Genomic DNA, 21,415 nt, shown 5'->3' on the forward strand with positions numbered 1-21,415 from the left:
GGCAAAGAACTCTTCATCATCGTCAAGGAGTTCTCAAATCCTGCATCTGACAACAATGACATCTTCTAATCCCAAGCACTCTGCAACTACCTCTTAAACTTCTTTGAATAGAAGATTGCCAAGATCTACAACACATTCGACCCACAGCATACTGATACAAACTCCCCCAAGCTGCTGGACACCTCCTTCATTGCCAAACAGCAGCTAAGGAACTCAGCTACGGGCAGTGCAGGTAAGAGCGGTGGGGCTTTGTGGGGCGGATTCAGATGGATGATGACAAGGGAAAATTGAATAATTCATTAATTTTCCCTTGTCATCGTCCGGCCGCTCTTACCTGCATGGGACATGGCTGAAGGAACTGTAAGCTCCTCTTGAACAAATAAACCACTCACCTGTTGAGTTCCTTCCACTCAGGGACCCCCTCAGACCCATGCCCCCACTTCATATACAATCTTGGAAGTACCATACACTCTCCCACACTCACCGCTATCATCAACACCTCCATAACCACTACCCCCTTCCCATCGTGTTGGAAAAATGCAGAAGTCAGCACCCTATCGAAGAACCCAAAGGGACCCCAAAACCCTCAGCATCTACAGACCCATCTCGCTCCTGCCTTTTCCAGCTAACGTTAGTGATTTCACTTTCTATTCTATTCAACAGTTGAGTAGTGTGGTGGGGGATATTTGAAGAAAACAATGCTCAACCCGTACTGTAAAAAGGTGAACCACGAGATAGTTGTATGGTCTCTTGGCTTGCTTTGGTCATTGTCTGTGTTTCAATAGCAAGGGTATTTTATTGCCTTTTTTGTAACAATTTAGAAGTAGATTTTAAATGATATTGTATTTTTTTTTATAGTTTTCGATTACGTTTCTTAGTTTTGTACGAAAAAGAAACTTAAATTACAAATTCAAAGTGGAAACAGATGTCAAATATTCTAGAATGTAACTATTTATGTTCTGGTATTTGAGATGCGTGTGGGGATTAATCCGTATTGAGGTGGTTGGAGTAAACTGAATAACAGAAATATAATCTCACACTTACTATTGCCCATGCTGAAGGTCCACAAAAACTGATATATTTTGCATCTGCAAGTTCATCCTTCTGTATGTGCCGTCCATTAACTGCACAAAATGTATACACATTAAGTTTGTTCTTTTCTCTCTGTTATTAAAGAGAGAGTTAGGGAACAACGCTTCTAAAACACTAGTAAACCATATGGTAAAACTCGATAAAAATAGTATTAACTATGAGAGTGGAAGCTCTGTGCTCCAAAGACAACTGTTTATGTGTTAAGTATAAATTATCCTTTCAGCATGGTGGTTGAGCCGCCAAATTCCATTTTAATAGTGATAAAGACTCTTTACAGCTGTAGCTGCTAATGCGTAACTAGAGAAAACATTTTAATAAATGTAAGTGGTGTTTTATTCCGATCTTGTAAAGGTGTCTGGTGATCCGGGAGAATTCGAAAACATTTCCATTAATTTTCGAGGTTAACGGAAGGCTAGCACATGGTAACTCTCCCAAAGTTACAGGAATAAGGGAGTCAGCAAAAGATAAACAGAGCTGTGGGTAGAGGTGTCTGCACTCTACTAACAGTTCTTCTGTAGGAGTGAGAAGCTTCATAGAAGTTTCCAATAAAAAACTTCCATATTTATTTTTGTTTGCCTGATGTAAATTATAAATAGAATTCTTATATAAAGTAGAGCACCAAGAGATGAGTCTAGAATTTAATATGGGCTCGCGCGAGTTGCAGATATAAAATGTGAGTGACAGTGAGTGTGGCAGCTTTTCCTTTCTACAGAGTTGAATCCCGCAAGGCAGCTGTGCTTAGTTGTTCACCTTCACTGGATTAATGCCGAAGTTTAGAATTCCCTAAAAGTACCCTCATCGTCAGCAAATGTCGTAGGCCGATTGATGGCCTTATTAGATTATTCTTTCGTCTTTCCATGTGGCTATCTTGCATACATTTTGTTATCCTGCTTCTTTTTATTTGACCGCAGCTACTCACATTTTTCAGATTATTCTCCTGCCCTGTGCATGCTCACTCACTAGCCTCAGTGTGCGGGGTGTGTAGCCAGAGTATGGGCTAGTATCACACTAACGTGTAGTGTGGGTTAATAAACACATATGACGCATCATCACTGTATTTCCCTCGGACACATAATGATGCATGCATGGTCATACTGCCCTTCTGTACTCTACACAGCATTTGTTTGCTTGGTTTTCGTTTTCTGCCTCTCCTACATATATAGTTGGTGGTTGGACATGTTTTTATCTGGGGTAGTATAAGAAATCGACTTATTAGTTAAAGGAGTAATTACTCACCTCAAGTAATAATAACAATCCCTATCAGGGTGAACCACTAGCGTCAATAAATAAACTGGCGCTTAACCGCCTGATAGATAAGGGACAGAGCGCACAGGCTTAACTTAGAGGCATTGTGTACAGTATTCATGAAGAACTAAAACTGTAATGCTAAACAATAGCAATCCCAAAACGAACTGAAAAAACAGAGTGAAATGTAATACACACAATGACACCAAAATGATAAAAACTCCAACAAGGGGAACCAGGGATATATATTTTTTAACGTTTTAAGTAGAAATGGCATTGCAAAACAAAAGTGTCAATTATAGTCAATGGTTCCATTAAAACAGGACCTAGGTGCAGTTTGATGCTGACTGCAATGGAGCGTGTGTTAGACACACTAAGAAAGTTTACCCTGGTCATAGATTTTACTTTCTGACTATATTCCTTTAACACCTAGTCCACTACAGTAGTGCAATTCCAAAGCCCTAGGACCTCAGGGGGGCACCTAGAGACTCCTAGGGGGGCTGGCAGAGGCCTATAGGAGGGTTCAGTTGCTACTGGTCAACTGGACAGCTGCAGAAAAGGACTTTTAGAGCTTGTTGTATCCCTCTAGCTTGAACAGGAGGCCAGCATTATGACCCTAAGTCCATTTATGTGTCATAGGTACAAGAGAGAGAGCAGGCGTGTCTAGTCCTCCAGGAGTATTCTCAGGTCCAAACAGCAGGGTCAGTCCTCCTCTCATCTCCCTCAGGTCCAGGAGTGTTTTGAAATGGGGGCCTGGAGATGCCACATGTTTGCCTGGCACTAGCTAGTGGGTAGGAATGACCCCAGGGGAGGCTTCAACCAATGGGATAAAGGTTCCTGAGGCTAACTCTACCCACTCTGGGAATTTGCAAGCTAGCCAAAGTCTTCAGCCAGATTACATTTTGGCTCTAAGGATTGGGTGTGGGTGTGTGTGGGTGGGATAGGGGGGGGTGTACTATGGTAATTCTAGAGGCTTCCCACATCTAGCATTACAATCTAGTTGGACACAGGTCCGGTACCCACAAAACTGTCAAATATAAAAAAGCTGAATTTTCTGCAGCCAGAGAGTGAATACACAAGCATTGTTTTGTCATTCTATATCCTTCCATTAAAGTGCACCCCAACTGTTCTATGTAAACCCAGCAGACCTCTCAGACATGCTTTGACACTGTAATGTCAGAAAGAGGCCCACTGTGTTTGGGGCCTGTCTGGCTGGGGGAACAACTAAAACTCCTGCCCAAGTGTCAATTAAAATGGGCATGTGACATGGAAAGCCTCTTTAAAGTACGCCACAAGTTTCATATGAAAAATCCCAGCCGAGCTGTAGCAGGATGTGACGTTCCAGCAGGATTAAACAGTAAATGTGTAAAAGGTTCCTCGCAACCCAACCCTATATATTTTGTCAGGTTCAGATGGCTCATATTTGCCCATTGAAGTCAGTCTGTTTGCTTCTGGGAGAACGTTCACACTTCATTCATTCCTATTCAGATGCTAATTCTTGACTGGCAGAAGTGAGAGATCAAAATGCAGATTTAGATTCCAGGGATTTCTGGCAGGGTAAAGGTAACTTTCTAAAAGTTCACTTTCCAGATTATTTATTACAAATCCAACTTCATTGGTGAATTGGACTTGTAAAACATAGTTTTAAAAGTCAAAAATTTCAATCTGTAAGTGTTCCCTAGCTGGGGATAACATTTATTTAACCTAATATTGTATCTCAGTACTATCATATGGAAGCCAACATATCCAACCCGGATACAGGCGAAATATTCTTTAGGGGTTTTTAACTGTAAGGACATGATTAACACTAATCTTTTACATGTCCTACTTTTTAATAACATGCACTCAGCCTCATGGGCAATAAGGCCTACTTAGGGGTGACTTATTAATACTTACAGGGAAGATTTAGGCCTGTCAAAAGCAGAAGGTTTAACTGGTCAAATTTGCAGTCTTAAAATTGCACAGACCAGTGACAGTGGTAGGCCCGGAGACGGGCTCTACAGTGCCTTCAATGGATGGAACAATGACTTCTGCAGTCCACTGGTAGCATTTAATTTACAGGCTCTGTGTACACTTGGTACCATATAGTTGAGACTTAAAGGCAAATTAAATAAACCCAAATCCTATTTCACCACGTTGACTGGAGCAGCACAAACCTCTTACCACTGATTAGCATGGGTAAATTGCACATAGTTCTGTAGCCAGAAAAAATTAGTGTTCAGCTAAAAGGCAAACAAATCCAGGGTGACCCTGCAGAAAGGTCAAATTCCCAACAAGTAGTCTTCCCTCATCACTCAAATCTATTTTCTGAGATGTAGAACTCCTCTTCAGAAGAGAAGGTTTGGTATGGCCCACCAGCTAAGCATAGTTAGAAGTGGTACTATGCAGGAAAACCTTAAAGTGTTGGCACATGGGTGGCCAAGGAAGGGGACCTGCATGCCGGGAGATGCCTGCACAGTGGAATTACTGGGGCGAATGCATACCAGATCCAGGAGAAAGCAAGCATTGTCAGGAAGATAGCACTGGAATATTCACACTAAATCTTGGTGAACGCAAGCCCCAGTGATTCTCATGCAGCAGGACAGCACCATAGTGATCCCCAGGAGAATTACCACTAGATCTGGGAGCAAGCCTGCACCAGAGATGCTCACACAGTGTGACAGCACTAAGGCATTCCCTCAATGGAATTCCTACCAGATAGTGGTGGTAACTTGCCCTGCACATCCCCACACAGTGTAATTGCACCATAACACACCCCTGGATAAATTTTGCTACAGATGCAGGTGAACACATATTGAGGTGCTTGTGATATTGCTTCAAGATAAATTAGAAGTGTCGCTCTATGAACTACTAAAACATGAATGACCGCAACCAAGATGCCCACTCAGTGGGATAGTAGCATTGCACAAATCCAAATCCAGGAGAAAGCCTCCTACAAAGAGTGAGTGACACTTATGTGCACTGAGAACGTTTGTTACAGGGAAAATGGAAGAAATTATATTTTACTAGGAGAGAAGGTGGTAATGGCATATTTCATTTCAAGAGTGGTACAGGTGTTTGCAAAGTCAATAAGGTGACTGGTCTAAAACATTTCAAGAGGGAAAGAAAGTATACTGGGGACAGGGTACAAGATATGACTACTGAGGCACTGTGTGTGTGTTTTTGGTAATGTGCTTATGTGCACAACTCAGAGGTTATATTTTAGCATATAAGTATTTTTTCCCTAACAATTTTCAACTGCAAGTGAGCTGGAAAATAATTTATCAGGCATGTATGAGTTTTAGTTGCTAACTTTCAAGCCTATATATATGCATCCTAATTGCTTGTTTATATCAAAAATAGATACCAGGACCTGCATTACGATGTGATTGCACTTTCCCTGTGTGTGCCATAGCACACCTTTAAACAGGTGCGCTGGACTCAAACAGGGAAAGTGCACCCTATTACGGTCTGGGCAACACATTCAAGTGAAATATGCAGTGCCTGCTTCAAAGCTGCTCTGTGTTTCACAGTGCAGGCGGCTCCCACCTACTTTTACAAGAAGGATTAGAGATCACCTAGCAGGCGGGTGCAGTGAGCAACTGCACCCGGCTGCAAAGGGGTGTGTGGGGGGGGGGGTCCATGGGATACCATTTCTTCCCCCCAGAGTGCTGCCTTTAGGAGGGGCGCTGAAAGTGTGCCAGCTTTTTGTGGAGCACTTTCAGTGTAGCTCCCAAAGGCATGTTCACCTCTTCACCTTATAGTTCCGTAGTTTGAGGGTCTGGTTTGGTGGTTCCGAACCCGTCCAATAAAGGTCATCGGAAATAGACGATTTTGGTGTCAGCAGACCGCAAATGGCGAGTGTAGCGTGTACAAGTGTTTTCGCATGAATCGATCTATGAGAACACTACGTATTCGGGGATTTCTTTTGAACCTTCGGGTTCCATTTTGTGTACAGCAGCCATTTTGAGTGGTTGCCCTCACATAGGCCGATGACTACGGCCGAACGAGTCCTTGAGACACGTATGTCTTAGCTGACTTCTGAATGACCTGGCCGAACTGACTCCCTTGCCCGAGGCTGACCTCGCTGAGCCAGTTCCTTGTTAAGCAGCTGGTCAGATAAAGATCAAAGAGTAGGGCAGGCCCGAGTTTATGGTACACTGCTCCCACCTTTCTATCTCACTTCCAATCTGTTTCTGTTCCTTCCTTTACAACATGATCACTGATTTGGGTTGAGGGTTTATGATGGGTTTGTCCGGCCTGACTGAACAGGATAATGGAATGTGCTTGGTCATTTCTGGTGGGCTGGACAACAGGAAGTGGGATTGTCGTCATACGCTACTTTCAAAATGTCACTCTGCGATTGGTCAATTTGTATGAACCCAATGCTAATTTGGAATGTTGCCTGAGGCTTGATTTTTGGCATAAAAGACCATGCTCCACTCATTGAATTTGTGCAGTCTCTAGCGAACCACCCGTGTGTGCTTCGTAGATCTCTGTTCCTGGTTGCAGCCAATAAACTTTGGTCTTTGACGTCATCAAGAAGTATCCTGTGTCTCTGTTTGCCAAGACAAGGGAACTCGAAGGCATCGGGCGTTTTCCCTGACGCCGCAGGGTTTTAAATCCCGGTCCTTCAACCTACGTTCTAAATACGGCGCAGAGGCAAAGTTATTTCCTTGCAAATGAGGGAACACCCTCTTGAGATAAACCTGGCACTACATATGCACCAGCGCTATCATTACAGTAGTGTCTGCGGCCCCTTCTGTAATACCAAAGTGTCCCAGGGCACACTTGCCCATTGTGCCCCAGTGGCGCTTTTTGTAATACGCCCCTGATAGTTGGTGACCTTTCCCATTCTAATATGGTTACCAGCAAATAGAAATCCTTATTTGCAGCTTTAGACGGCCTCTCCTGTGGTGGCAATCTTGGATCAGGTCTTTTCTAACCGTGAGTAATTAGAGAGCATGCATGTAAGACCTCTTTTATAGGAATGACTCTCATGTTTAAGCGTGCTCTCAGTCTCGATGGCCCATTGCTTCCCCTTTCAGCCTCAGTGCTCCCCTGATCGGACTGCAGATTTGCTGCATACATTGCCCTTTCTGCCACTCTCTACCTGTAGTTACATTCGGCTGAAATGGAGTGTTATGGGGCAGCGGATAGATCAATATTGCCACAGCTACCTTCATATAAAGGATAGATGCTGGGGTGAGAAGGTGGTGGATGTGGTCAGGGGGCAGTGCTGTGTGGAAGCAGGTTGCACAGGATAAACACAGAGCATATCGGCCATCTCACCACTTGCACATATACGGTCTGAAACTTTGTCAGCTGAAATTGGGTGCATTAGTCCAGTTGAGGTCTCGCTAATTATGTGCACAGTGGTTACACAACCTTCTTTTCTTCTGGTTAACACTCTCCCTTTGCATTTCATAATATAAGTTTGTCTCCTCAAGGCGTGCACTCGTTGTTTAGCCACATTTAAACTCTTCTTCTCCTGGGTGAGGTAAGAGACTAAAGGTCCCTTTATGGCGCGTGACATGGCGGGTCTGCGCGCTCAATGCATGGCTCCAAACAAATGCCAATGAATAATAACGAGGACTTTGAACTTGAATGCGCTGAATATGTTGACAGCACTCTTCTAGCTTCTGAATACATACACGCCGTACCTTCAATATCCGGAATCACTAAACAACGCACCGTGGAGCCCCTCGCCAAGGATTTGTCCCTCAGTCAACAAGTGCGTTCAGTTTTATGGTTTGATTGGCGTTTCCACTTTAAACTGGAATTATACCATTAATCGTTTTAGCTCTGTATCACTGACATACGATTTTTGACTACCAGGAATGTTAACTAGTCTTACATTTGGCAAAACTAGTCTTACATTTGGCAAAACGTTTATTAAATACACATTTAAAATAGAAATTACGCACAATATTTCGAAACCTGCATGTGTGAATAATGTTTACTTTGACTATCCAATATTGTTCCTGGTTTTACAATCCTTACGGGATTTGTTTTGTGTTTTGTGAAGGTTGTGAGGGGAATCGTTTAGTTTGCAAGCACAAGGTTTGTAATTTGTGGATGTTATAACCTCTACACCATTCTTTATGCATTTGTCTACTGTGTGTAAAATGTGTTCTAAAAGTCATCTTCATGTTCTCCAAAACCATCACATAGCCCAGGGCCTTAAGCATGTACCACAGTATAAAGCAAACCCCTAAACAACTGCTGATGCCTTGAAATAGAAGTTATCTCTCACCTCTAATGGAAAATAAATAAAATCTTGAAGACTTCTGAAAGAAACATTTCATTAATACCATAATCAGCTGTAGCACTCCATAGAACAATGTGCTCCATTTTAAAAGATGCTGTCACTTATTAACTGTACAATTAATGTGGGTACAGCAGTTTTTGATTGTATTAAATTATTGTCCTTTTTGTCTCTGTTTATCACCCAGCTTTCAGACAGCTGTTTATTGGAATACTATGAGGTGTACAAAAGTCGGAAGAAAGAGCTGGAAGCATTCAACATGGTAAATTGAGGTTTTCTTGACTTATTTTGCATAAGTTGTCGCTCTACAAAGTGGCTCACACAAACAGTAAGACCATCGATAAATGTATTGTGCATGACCTAAAACCCAAAGCATGACACTCACAAAAGAACTTTCTACTCAAATACTTTTTTTCAGTAAGCCATTCTGGCCTCTCTGAGATTTGCAAAGAGTTAGTTCTGGGCCATTCTTATGACCTTCCTAAATGCCAGCCCATCACTCAACTATCCTTCATTTCAAGATCCTCGAAGAAACGGCCTTCACTCAACTCCAAGATTACATCAGTGCCAACAATCTCCTACATGACTATCAATCTGGTTTCAGACCACTCTGCAGCATGGAGACAGCTACCTTACAAGTCATAGACAACACCAGCCTCGCTAAGATTGGAGTGGCACCTGGAGCGGTCTATTGCTGGACCTCCCTGCTGCTTTGACACTATTGACTATCCTTACACTCAGTAGCCTTTGATGGGATTCACTGACAATGTCCTTCACTGGTTCTTCCACAACATATGCAACCAAAACCAGTTTCTTCACATGGGCACATCCAGGTCCCAAAAGATCTCTATCTTGTGTGAAGTCGCACAAGTTTCTACCTTGTCTCCAATCATCTTCAACGTATTGGGAGACCTTGTGGCTATAGTCTCCAATAATCGCATCAAAATGCACCAATACACATCTCTACTTTGAAGTCTCCTCTTCTACAGACATCCACTGAATCAAAAAGTGCCTGCAGCTGGTCCAGTCCCGATGTACAGTACCTATCTTGACCTCAACCCAATCAAGAACAATTCCAGTTATTTTGAAGAAATTTTCAAAACCTATCCCAATGAAATTGACTTGGATGGAACCAAACTCAACTCTTGCAAAAAGCCAGGTCACTTGGATTTACTCTGGACACCATTCTTACCCTCAAGGAATACATGGTGAAGAAAACAATGAAGGCCTAGTATCAGCTCTCTTTACAAAAAAAAAATGAAAGAGCACTTTCCAAAAAACTACATCATAGCTGTTCAAGCCCTTGTACTGTCACATCTGGGTATTAGCATTGTTGTACTCCATGTATATTCAGGCTTCACACTGACCCCAATTAATGCATCCTAAATGACTCAGCATATCTCATCCAGGGCCTGAAGAAATATGACATTTAACCCAATCTTGAAGTAATTCGACTGGCTCCATGTTGAAAATGGCCCTTTCTGCCGAGTCACCCTCAAACGTTTTGCCTTCCTCCTCCAATTTTTCGAACCTCAGTTTTGCTTGTTAGAAATGGGATTTCTGGTTAGCTAGGGCAAGCGCCTAAGCCAGGCAGAAACCCACACTCTATTCAGGGAAAGGGAGTTACACACTGAAGGTAACCCATGCTCCCCCCTTGGTAGCTTGGCACACGCAGTCAGGCTTATCCCAGAGGCAATGTGTAAAGCGTTTGTGCAACACTAGGCCCACCACAATGGAAACTCCACACAAGGTTATATCAAAAATAGCCTTTGTATTATCCAAAAACACATTGGAACATAATCACAATTGTACACTGTGCCATCTGGCGCGAAGTATTACTTTACAGGAATTATATACATTAGAGGGTCAATCGGGCCACTGTCATAACCAATAGAGCAGGTAAGTAATAAAACAACCAGTAACTACTGGTGCAGGCACCTAGACCTAAATCATTTTAGGTATTTACATTTAGGCATAAACGCATTATGCATAACCCTTAGGCACAAACACATTGTGCATAAGTCATATTGGCATACATTTTAGGTATAAACCACATTATGCCACAATCCCCTATATACCCTATGCCATCTGGCACTTAGTATGACTTTATAGGGGTTAGGTACACTTACAGGGCCAAACAGGCCACTGCCATTACCATTAGAGCTAGTATATCCAGTACCAAATGGGAAGGTTGTACTGGTCACAACACACTATGTAAAATATCATCAGCCACTGTGCACCCTCAGGGTATCTAGCACCCCCATCAACCGTGCACCACAACCCACTGGTAGCAGTGCACACCTTTAGGTAAATGCATTAGGGGAAGGAACCTTAGCCACAGTGCATTACCCTAACTACTCTTAAGGTGCTCACACTACTCCCTGAGCACTGCCATCAGCGCAACACTGGCCCTCTTCTTTAGGGTACTTGCACCGTGTGCCACCCACTATAGCCACTTCAGCAAGACAAGAGCAAACACTGGCCACAGAATATATCCGGAGCTCGTCTTGCCCACCTCTTAGTCTTGTACGGATTATCACACATCAGTCGTAGTGCGACTTAGCCCGTACTTCGAATACACTTGGGCCACTGCAATCCGGTACTTAGGCCCTAAAGAAATGAAAATGCCTCAGTTGGCGGGAAGACTACACTTGGTCTCTCGCATCTGCAAACTGACATCAGGCGCAGCCGCCATTCGGGATATTCTGATCCCCACCAGAGGTACCCCCTGCCCGATACCTTCACTTGTTGTTGGTCTCCTCCATGAGACCGGCTGCCCTTCGAGACCCACCTTTCCCTCTGACAGGCAGGGGCAAGAGGCGGCAGGAAGAATCTCGTGAGGCTCTGGAGCTATCCTGAGGCTCCTGTTCGGTCGTTCCAGCTTGCACCAGTTGTGGCATCTCCAGTCTCCTGGGGGGCTCGTGAGGTTCTCCACTTGCCTCCGGCAGCTTGGGCAGTCACGCAAGGCTCTCTTCGTGGTCTCGGGAGCCCTGCCCACCAACAGGCCACAACTTTGCCTGACTTCCGCGGGGCTCTCCACAGCCTCCTGAGAGCTCCGCCTGCAACCAGGCAATCCTCGCCTGACTTCCTGTTTTGCGGGTGGGTGCACACTGAAATCAGACTCATTTTCCACCACTGTAGGACCTGTTAAAAGTATAAAAACAAAGCGCATGACATGCGCTGCAGTGGAGAGGATCCCCCTCTGGTCAGGGGTACAGAAATGCAGCCTTAGGCCAAAGTCTGCACAGCCTGACTTCTCTCAGGAAAGGAGCCCCCTACTTGGTTTAACGCAGTGAAAGTGCAGGAGCTCACCTCTCGCTTCCTGTATATCCTCTCGGGGTCTGGGCAGTGTTCTTCTTGCGCTCCTTCACATGGGCTCCCTGCCTTCAGGAAGAATAAAGGGGCTGCACTTCTCCAGCGCTCCCAACCCCCTTTGTGGATGCGCTTTACCACACTTGGCCCATGAAGCTTGGAGGCAGGGGCGAAGCCAGCACACAGGACCTTGGGACAGGGAGGCAGTCCCTTCAGTATATCAGCACCCGAGGCAAAGTCACAGTGGCGATTCCCTGCAAACACAGCAGTCCTCTTCTTCCGTTCCAGCAGCTGCCGGCCACAGGCTCCTGTAAGCACCCAACAGCACACTATACATGGGGTCACAGCCCCAATACTTATACAGGGCTGGTCTTTGTTCTGCCCTGGCACAGGGCTTGTGGAACCTGTCTCAACTGGTTCAGGGGGGTACTGGAGCACTTTGTGTACAGTGCTCCCACCCTCCTTTGTCAGGTTGGGCTCTGTCATCAGACATACTACAGGGGGGCAGAGCCAGCATTCACCCAGGCAGGCACAGACCTATTCAGGTTCAGGGGACTACTCCCCCCACTTCTCTAAATGAAGATCTCCTATTCAGCCTAGCGCTGACTCACCCTGCCCTCCCTGGAGCCACAAACCGCACCAGCCCCTGTTACTCCAGCGGCAGACATGCAATACACATCAGGCAGGCAGACACATTGCACACAGAAACACCAACCTCCAAAAGTGGCATTTCAAAAATAGTGATAATAAATCTGCGCACACCATTGCACAGCATTTATTTTTACTATTCCAAATATTCCATTGGTGGGTGACGCAATCAGTGCTGCAAGCCCACCAGTAGCATTTAATTTACTGGCCCGGGTATATTAGATACCACTTTACTGCGGACTGATAGGTAAAAAAATATATATATATTTTATTTATTGATAAAGTTTTATATAGCGCAAACAAGATCCAGAGGGATATCAGAGCACTTTACAAAGGAAGGGAGGAAGGACATAAATCCTGTATTGACTACAAGTAAGAATATACAACACGAGTAATCACATATATCCTAGACAAATAATTGAATATTTTCCAGACAAATGACACAAGGAGAATAGCACAATAAACGTGTATGTAACAGTCTAAGAAAGGGGGTATACAATGCGGAAAAAAGAGAATAGACCCAGTATCGACAGCATGTATGAATACATAACAGCAATACTTGCATGTTTCCCATACAAGTGAATCACGGCGAATAATATAAAAAACCTGAATATAATAGGCTACGAAGGGCGAAACAAAATGCAGTAAAGACAAGCAGCATCACATGAGGGTACAATGGTTGTAGGAACAGTGGTTTCGAGCAAGTGAGTAAAAATGTGTTCATTAGGAATCTTTTGGATTCAAGTTTGAAAACGTCGTTGAAGAGATTCTACGAACTTCCGGTGGAAGAGAGTTCCAAATCCTTGGAGCAGCGCCCGAGAAGGCATGGAGAGCGGTTCTCCTTTTCTTAAGGATGGTTGGTTTCAGGAGAAGAGAGCTAGCACTTCTTGATGCTCTCCCACCACAGGATAATTCAAGTTTTTGGGCAAGGTACCTGGGAGTTATGAAATGCAGGGCTTTGTGCGCGCGCTAGAACGGCAATCTTTAGCTTAATTTGCGCTTCATAGGCAACCATTTAAGAAATTTTAGGATTGGGGATTATTGCTCACTTCATTTGGTACCTGTGACCAGTCTGGCTGCAGCGTTCAGTGATGCCCTTAGTGGTGCCAGGGTGTATTTGGGCAGGGCGTAGAGCGTCGCGCTGCTATATTCCAGCCTTGGAAGGACCAGAGCTTGTACCTCCTGCTTGAAGTAATTTTGTGAAAGGAATGGTTTGATGTTTCTTACTGTCCTCATCAAGTGATTAGCTCCCTTACACACTTTGCAAATATGATTTTTCGTATTCAGGTGTTTGTCCAGGGTGAGTCCTAGAGATTTGGCTGAGTCTATAATGAGAGGGGTGCAATTGAAGGCAGTAAGGTGATTCAGCCAAGGGACTAGATTAGGGATATGGTTTGGAGGAGAGATGAAAAGGAATTCAGTTTTGGAAGTGTTGAGCAGTAGATGGTTCTCAGTTAGCCAGTTTTGCGTAGCGTTTAGGGTAGAGTTGAATGAGATGATGTTGTCCGGGGTTGAGATTTTCATGTAAAGTTGTGTGTCATCCGCGTATATATGGAAGAGAATGTTGGTGGAGTTTAGAGAATTAGCTAGTGGCTCCAAGAAAAGGTTGAAGAGGATAGGAGATAGGGCGGACCCTTGGTGGACACCCATGAGTACTGGAGAGGGCTGGGTGACGGAGTGGTTTGCCTTGATTCTTTGTGATCTATGGTGAAGGAAGGACGAGAACCATTGTAACACCTGACCTGAGAAACCCATCCTGTTCTTCAGAATGGATAGGAGGTTGTCGTGGTTCACCGTGTCGAAAGCGGAAGAAAGGTCCAAGAGGATTAGGAGTCATGAGTCATTTTGATCAAGCATTTTTAAGATGTCATCTATCTCGTGTGTGAGAGTCGATTCGGTACTGTGCCCCTTCCGGAAGCCAGATTGATGCTGGTCTAGGAGTTGGAAATTCTCTATGTGATCAGAGTTGGGGTTGTACGCATTTTTCAAATAGTTTGGCCAATGTGGGGATGTTGGAGATAGGGTGGAAATTATGGAGGTCAGAGCTATCTGCGTTAAATTGTTTTACATTACGTGACACCTGAGCTGCTTTTACGCAGTCTGGTTCGTGCCTTGTGAAAGAGAAGCATTTACAATCCTTGTCCAGGTGAGGATGAGTGCATTCTTGATTTTTTTGAAGATGGCCGGAGGCAGTGGGTTACTAAAGTAGTTAGATGGATTGATGTTCTGAAGAATCTTGTTGATGTCTTTTTCACTGAAAGGAGTAAAGCTGTCCCACGTCACATTATTCTTGGTATTGAGGTTGTTAGGTTTGCTCTTTTCTGCGAGGTCAAGGGGTGGTACGGACCCAGGGGATGGTAGGAGCGCCTTCTTGGTGTCGAGAGCAGTGGAGATGAGCCTTGATCTCTCAGTGAATAAAGCAGCAAGATCATCACAAGAAGGTGGGCTGCCTCCAGAGTCAGAGCTGTTTGGGCCTACAGTAGATTGCTGTTTGACCAACTCGAATAGTTTCTTGGGCTGGTTTGCAGCTTGATCCAGTTGATGTCTGAAGTAGTCTGCCTTGGCACTCTTGATTTGTTTGCTGTGAAAACTTCTAACCTCTCTAAGGAGTTTTAGTTGGTCCAAGGAGGGATTTGATCTCCAGGACCGTTCACCTGCCTTAAGGTTTTGGCGTTCCAAGTTTAAATTGTCATTGTACCAAGGTTTGGATATTTTTGTTGAGGCATTTTTTTGTTGGAGCGGTGTAATGTCGTCCAGGATGTTGGAGATGGTCGAGTTGTAGGAGTCAGTGAGTAACTGAACATCGAGCAAGTCTGCTTGGGAGGACAGGGCAGATTTACAGTGGGCTGCTAGATCAATGGAGTTTATTGATCTGAGGTCCTTTTTCCAGACCTTTGATTTCGTTGGTTCAGCCTTCCTCAACGCTACCTCCCTGTTTATATAAAACAAGATGCAGTTGTGAACCGACCAGTCGCAAGGGGTCATGGTGTCCAATGTGATAGTCTGCCCTTTCAAGATAATGAAGCCTAGAGTTTTACCTTTGTTGTGAGTTGGTTGGTCACAGTGCTGAGTCAGTTCTTGATCATTCAAAAATGTTTTAAGGCAAGTTACCGCTTGGTCATTGAAGTTAGACCAGTAAAGGTTGAAATCACCAAGGAAAATTTTGGGACACGGCTGAGTCGATATTGCCAGAGATGACTTCCATTAATTGTTCGATGAAGGGGAGATTGTCTCCCGGGGGTGGTAAAAAGTGTGAAGTTTGCTGGCAGGTTATTACTAGAGATGCTGAGACGAAGGTACTCATAGGAGGACGGCAAAGAGGACTCTAAGTGAGAGATCAAGAGTGTGTTCCTATGAATACACGCTATGCCACCCCCAGCTTCAGGGCTCTGTCTAGCTTAATTGTGTCGTGAGTAGGAGGTACTGGTAGGTCTAGGAAAGGGGTGGAGGCGGGATTTAGCCATGTTTCAGTGAGGCTGTTAATGTCTAAATCTTTGTGTTGGATGAGGTAAAAAATGTCAGAGGCGTGTTTATTGGCTGACCTGCAATTGAGTAGTTCACATGTAAGTCATGATGGATGAGTGTGTGACGGAGACTGATTGACATTCACTCTCTTGAGGTTGTCTTTATTGATGACTCTAGGATTGTAGAGAGGTTCTCTGTACGGGTTGGAATTGATGGATTGTATTTTGTTCGGCGGGATCAAGTTGGAATGGGACCTGGTAGAGTAAGAGTTGTGCAGGTCATTGAGTTCAGTGGGTGCCAAGTAATTCTCACATCTTGAGGGGCGGGATGGCGCATTAGCTAAGGGAATGGTTTGTGAGACGGGGCTAAGGACTGGCCCAAGGGATCACTCCCGCTAGGGGGGGTGTTCTAGGCAGGTTTGTAGAGGTGAGGAGGGATCTGATCACCGTGAAAAGACCATGTGAGAGAGCTTCCAGGTCATTTAGTTCAGTAGCGAGGAGGTGCAGCTGGAGAGAAATATCGTCCAGGCGCGTAACCCAGTCAGAAAGGGGCAAGGGGTGTGTTGGGACAGCGAGCAGAGAAAGCGGGCCTTGGTGTAGGCCCTGGGGGTCCAAGGTGGTGGGGAGTGGCTCCTGGGGTTGGAGTTAATCCAGTGGGACTGGCGTAGATCCTTGACCTTTAGATAACAAGGTAGGGACATTATGAAATATGCCAAACAGGTGTAGACCAATCTTACCATGTTTACCACAGAGAGCACACACATTTTACACTGGACAGCAGTGCTAAAGTGCCCAGAGTCCTAAAACCACAAACACCAGGTCTGAAAAAAGACTAGGAGAAAGGCAAAAAGTTCAGGGATGACCCTGCAAAAAAGGGCCAAGTCCAACATGCTCACTTTAGGACGGTGCGCTTTATACCACTGCTAGAGTTCTTGTGCCCTCTCCCCTAAACATGGTAATATAGGCCCACCCCCAACTGACCTATTTACTTTGCTAGTAAAGTGCACTACATACATTAAATGCTACCAATGGGCCTACAGCACCCACTTAAGTAGCCCTCTAACCATGGCTTAGGCCTGCCTTTGCGGAGCCCGTGTGTGCAGTTTTCACTACCACTTCAACCTCACAAGATAATCCTCTTTCCAGGCCTAAACCTTCCCTTTTTATCCATGTAAATTACCCCTAAGGTAGGTCATGGAAAAAACCCAAAGGGCATGGTGCAATGTGTTTAAAAGGAAGGACATGTACGTTTACATTTTGCATGTCCTGGTAGTGAAAAACCCTCCAATTCTTTTTTCACTATTGCAATGCCAATCTCTCCCATGACCTGTTTTCATTTTTTAAGTGAAATTCCCATTTGCAAAGAGATATACTTTTTGGGTTTGGTGTCTATGGAATCACAATCCTATCTTATGGTGAAGTCGAATTTTAAATTGCATTTCTGAAAATGCCACTATTAGAAAGTCAGCATTTTCTTAATTTAGTCATTTGTTGCCTTCTGCCCATCTCTGATTACATTGGATGACAGCTGTGCTTTGTGTATTTCCTCTATGAAGCGACACATATTGGGAGCTTTCATGTGACTTGATGGTCCATCCTAAGAAAACGGTAGGGAGAAGCTGGACACAACTTCACACGTATACCCAAATAGGCTGTCCCCTGTCCACACATAAAGGATGGGCTGCATAGCACCCCTGTAGTGAGTCTGGAGTCAGAGCATGAAGGGAGGACCTTGTTGCATTACAAATACCCTTCTTTGAAGTCTCCCACACTTCAAAGGCACAACTGGGTATATGTGCTGGACCCTTGATACTCAGTACACTTATGGATCTGTGACCACTCTGCCAGGAAGAACTGCTGTGCTTTTGAAAGGACTGGTACTCTGCAGTACTGCTGCTTTGCAGTACTCTAGCCTTGCTGTGCTGCGAAGCCGCCTGCTGTTACCCTGCCTGGGTGAGACGGGCTGGACCTGCATCACTTGAACCCACAATTACACCAAGGCCTTGCTGGCTTGCCTCCTGAACTGAAGTCCCAGGGATCTAAAAGACTTCCAGCCCTTTTGCTGCTGCACCTTGACACTGCTATCTTTGAGGCTGCCCTGCCAAGTGGTTCCATCCCAGTCTTAGTCCCTTGCAAGTGAGACCCAAGTGCTTGGTTCAACAAAACCTGCACATCCTCTCCATAACAGGCACATCATCGCTGTTGCATGGACCAGAGCTGGTGTATCACATTCAGAACCAGCATATCGCGGCCATTGCATAGATCAGAACTGGTTCATCACTCTTGGAAGCAGCACATCGCACTCAGAATTGACGAATCCTCTGCTACAAGCAGCAGCACATTGCATTAGAAACCATTGGATCGCAGTCTGAACCGGCGCATAGCTGCTGTTGCATGGAGAATATCGGCCCATCTCCTCCACTGCATGGCTCGACACTGACACATAGCTTCGGCTGCACCCTGCCTCTACTTCGACTGCAATGCAGCCGGATCAAGGTACTTTTGTTTAGTGGACCTAACTAGGCCCCTGTATCCATCCCGTGCTCCATCCTGATTAGCCTAAACGTTTTACTTTGTCCCGGTCTGGTGCAACCAGATAACTTACATAAGGATATACTGCTTCTAAGCACTATTTTACAGTTTATTCTTTATAAATTCATATCTTGACTTCTAATTATTGGATTTTTGTTGTTTTGGTCTTGTTTTATTCATAACACTAAGGTCTTTTTTCCTAATCTGATGCGGAGTCTTTTTGTGGTGTTTTCACTGAGTTACTCTTTGAACTGTTGCACAAATACTTTACACATTGCTTCTTAAGTTAAGCCTGGCTGCTCTGTGCCTAGCTACCACAGTGTGAGCACGGGATAATTTAGGGTGTGTTTGTGAGTTACCCTGACTAGGATAGTGATTCCTGCTTGGACAGGGTGCAAACCTCTGCCAACCAGAAACCCTATTTCTAACACCCCCATTGCTAGCCCACACCATCCCCAAACCAGCTTTATAATTTCAAAGTCATCACAAAGAGTACCCCTGCATAGCTGGCTGACGAGCTCATCCTGGATCTGCAACAACATCTCTCAAATTTAGAAGAAAGATCCGAAGAGTCACCTCTTTTGAGAATACTACATAATGATGCAGTAGCATTACACTTCTGCTCCCAGAACGTAGCTCTCTCTCCAATCATTCATTACTTGTATTTTTACCCTTGACGCTGCAGCGCCTTGTTGCATTTTGTCAAATACTAATACTGTATAGATAGATGCACAAATGCATATATTAATTTCTATACAAACAATACTTCGATTAAAGTACCCAATGAATAATTCTAATATAGCATAGGCAATAAAATACGCTGAGATCAAGTTTAAACAACAAAAGAATTCCATTAAGCTATATTTTTCTACAGAGTTAGAATAAATAATTAGTCAAACTCAGTGTATCCACAATACTACAATCAATAAAAAGGCATATTAAATTAAAATAGAAATTTATTTTTTATGTTACATTTTATGATTGCACCCAACCAGGCTTTGTTAAAACCAGTAAAAGATAAAGCATCATTCTGCTATTCGTAAATATGAGTAGCCATAAAAGTGAAAAGTAAGAAAGGGGAACATTAATCTCCAAGACCCTGTAGCAGGACCATCATACAGAGTCTAAAAGCTTTGTATTCACTGCTGCAGGCAACACTTATATCCTAGACAGCTATACATGATATTCATGTTGTTTTAGAATCCTAATTGCTTCTAACATGAATCTGGATTGTAATCTTAAAAGCCTGACCACTTAAAAATAATGAAAACATATGACATAGACATATAATTCCTGTACTTTTGAGCTAAGTTGTGTTCTGATAATATAGAGACTTAGAGGAAGTAGTTAATGATCACCACATGTTTTTTTGCTTCAATCAGCGCTACACAAACCAGTATCTCTCTAAGAATTTGCAGAAACCAAAGCAAATTCAATAAGGCTAAATATGTAGTACATCTATTTTAAGTTCATTCTTCACAGTATAAGTAAATCCTAGACTAATATTTACAGGCTACTTTAGTTAAAATTACAGATTTCTTTCAAAGTAGCAATATAAAGAAATCTGGACATGTGGATAGGATGTACAGGGATACCTGTATTGAGACTGTGAGAGTGCTTGCACAATTTGTCTGCAAATAGTTGTTTTAATCTTCGAGGTTAGAGCAATACATTAAAATACGAAAAATACATTCTGTGTACGGCTGACACAAGCAGTGTACCCTCTCCTTGAAGGACTCTTTAACCAATTTACATTCACCACTAGGGTGATGATTTAGTTAAAAGAAAATAATATAAACATTTGCAATATATTTGTCTAAATATATTATCTGATAGAGACTACTAGCCGCAGTTTCCTTAACGTAGAATTATCCCCAGGCGTGAGACTGGATCCGGAAAACTTTTCTTGCCACAGCATCCCTGCGTGCTGGGAGGATGGCCTCACGCGACTCTGCCCAGGGGTCGTCCGCGTACGTGATGTCAGTGAGGTCACATAAGTCCCACCCCGGCGCGCTTACATCAGTTTTTTCCTTTTCCGCGTGCAACGTGGATCCGGTCCATGCTCCGGGCCTGTTTAGGCCTTTTCCTTCGCTATTGCGTGTATCTGTAAGAACAGTGTGCTGATGCCTTCGGGCTTTAAGACGTGCTCGTCGTGTGGACGCCTTATGTCGGCGACAGACCCTCACCTCATTTACATCGTGGTGTTTGGGGGAAGATCACAGCTCCACTTATTGCAAGGCCTGCCAACAGTTGAAGCCGAAGTCACGGCGGGAGTGCCGGATGAAACTTTTCTCGCTCGTCTGTTCAGTCGGCTACGTCACCTCGATCTGCTTCTGCGGAAGGGTTTCGAAGCAGCCATCGTCACTGTCATCCCCATCCCTCTCCTATGCTCCCCTATTGGTAAGTGTCGCAGTTTGTACCCGAGTGCTGGTTTCCAGCCTGTTGCGGGTGTGGGCTATCTGCGGCTGATGCAGCCTGCGTATTGTCCCCCTGCGTATCGTCCCCCTATCCACCATTGCCCGGTGAGGGGGCAGCAAGAGCCCAGATGGAGACATATACGGCAGCTTTGCAGGCCTCTCTGGCTTCTCCTCCTCCTCCTTCCCCTCCTGGGACGATGGCTTATCCCTTGTGTTGTGCAGGGCCCTCTGCGGCATCACCGGCGGATCCGGCCCCGACTGGCTCGGCTCCAGCTTTGGAGGATGTGGTGCCTTTAGAGTGCGGCCCTTCGGGGGTCCCTCCTTTGGACCACGGCGCCCCTGCCTTGCCGCAAACTCCTGCAGGAGTCCCTGTGGTGTTGCGGGAGGTCGCCGGGGCTCGGGTCACATCCCGAGCCCCTCTCGGCCCTCTCGACAGGCGGCAGCCTTGTCTGGGGCCG

The 21,415-nt window shown here is 44.6% G+C and overlaps 1 protein-coding gene across 1 annotated transcript in view; it reads left to right on the plus strand.

Moving 5' to 3' along the window:
- METTL25 (methyltransferase like 25) overlaps positions 1-21,415 on the plus strand; it is a 619,072-nt gene that overhangs the window by 523,961 nt on the left and 73,696 nt on the right. The window contains exon 10 of the mRNA XM_086919632.1: positions 8,772-8,846. Coding sequence (XP_086775758.1) covers positions 8,772-8,846 — 75 coding nt within the window. The remainder of the gene's footprint in view (positions 1-8,771; positions 8,847-21,415) is intronic.

This window comes from Lissotriton vulgaris, chromosome 1_1, assembly GCF_964263255.1.
Source record: "Lissotriton vulgaris chromosome 1_1, aLisVul1.2, whole genome shotgun sequence".
Taxonomy (NCBI): Eukaryota; Metazoa; Chordata; class Amphibia; order Caudata; family Salamandridae; genus Lissotriton; species Lissotriton vulgaris.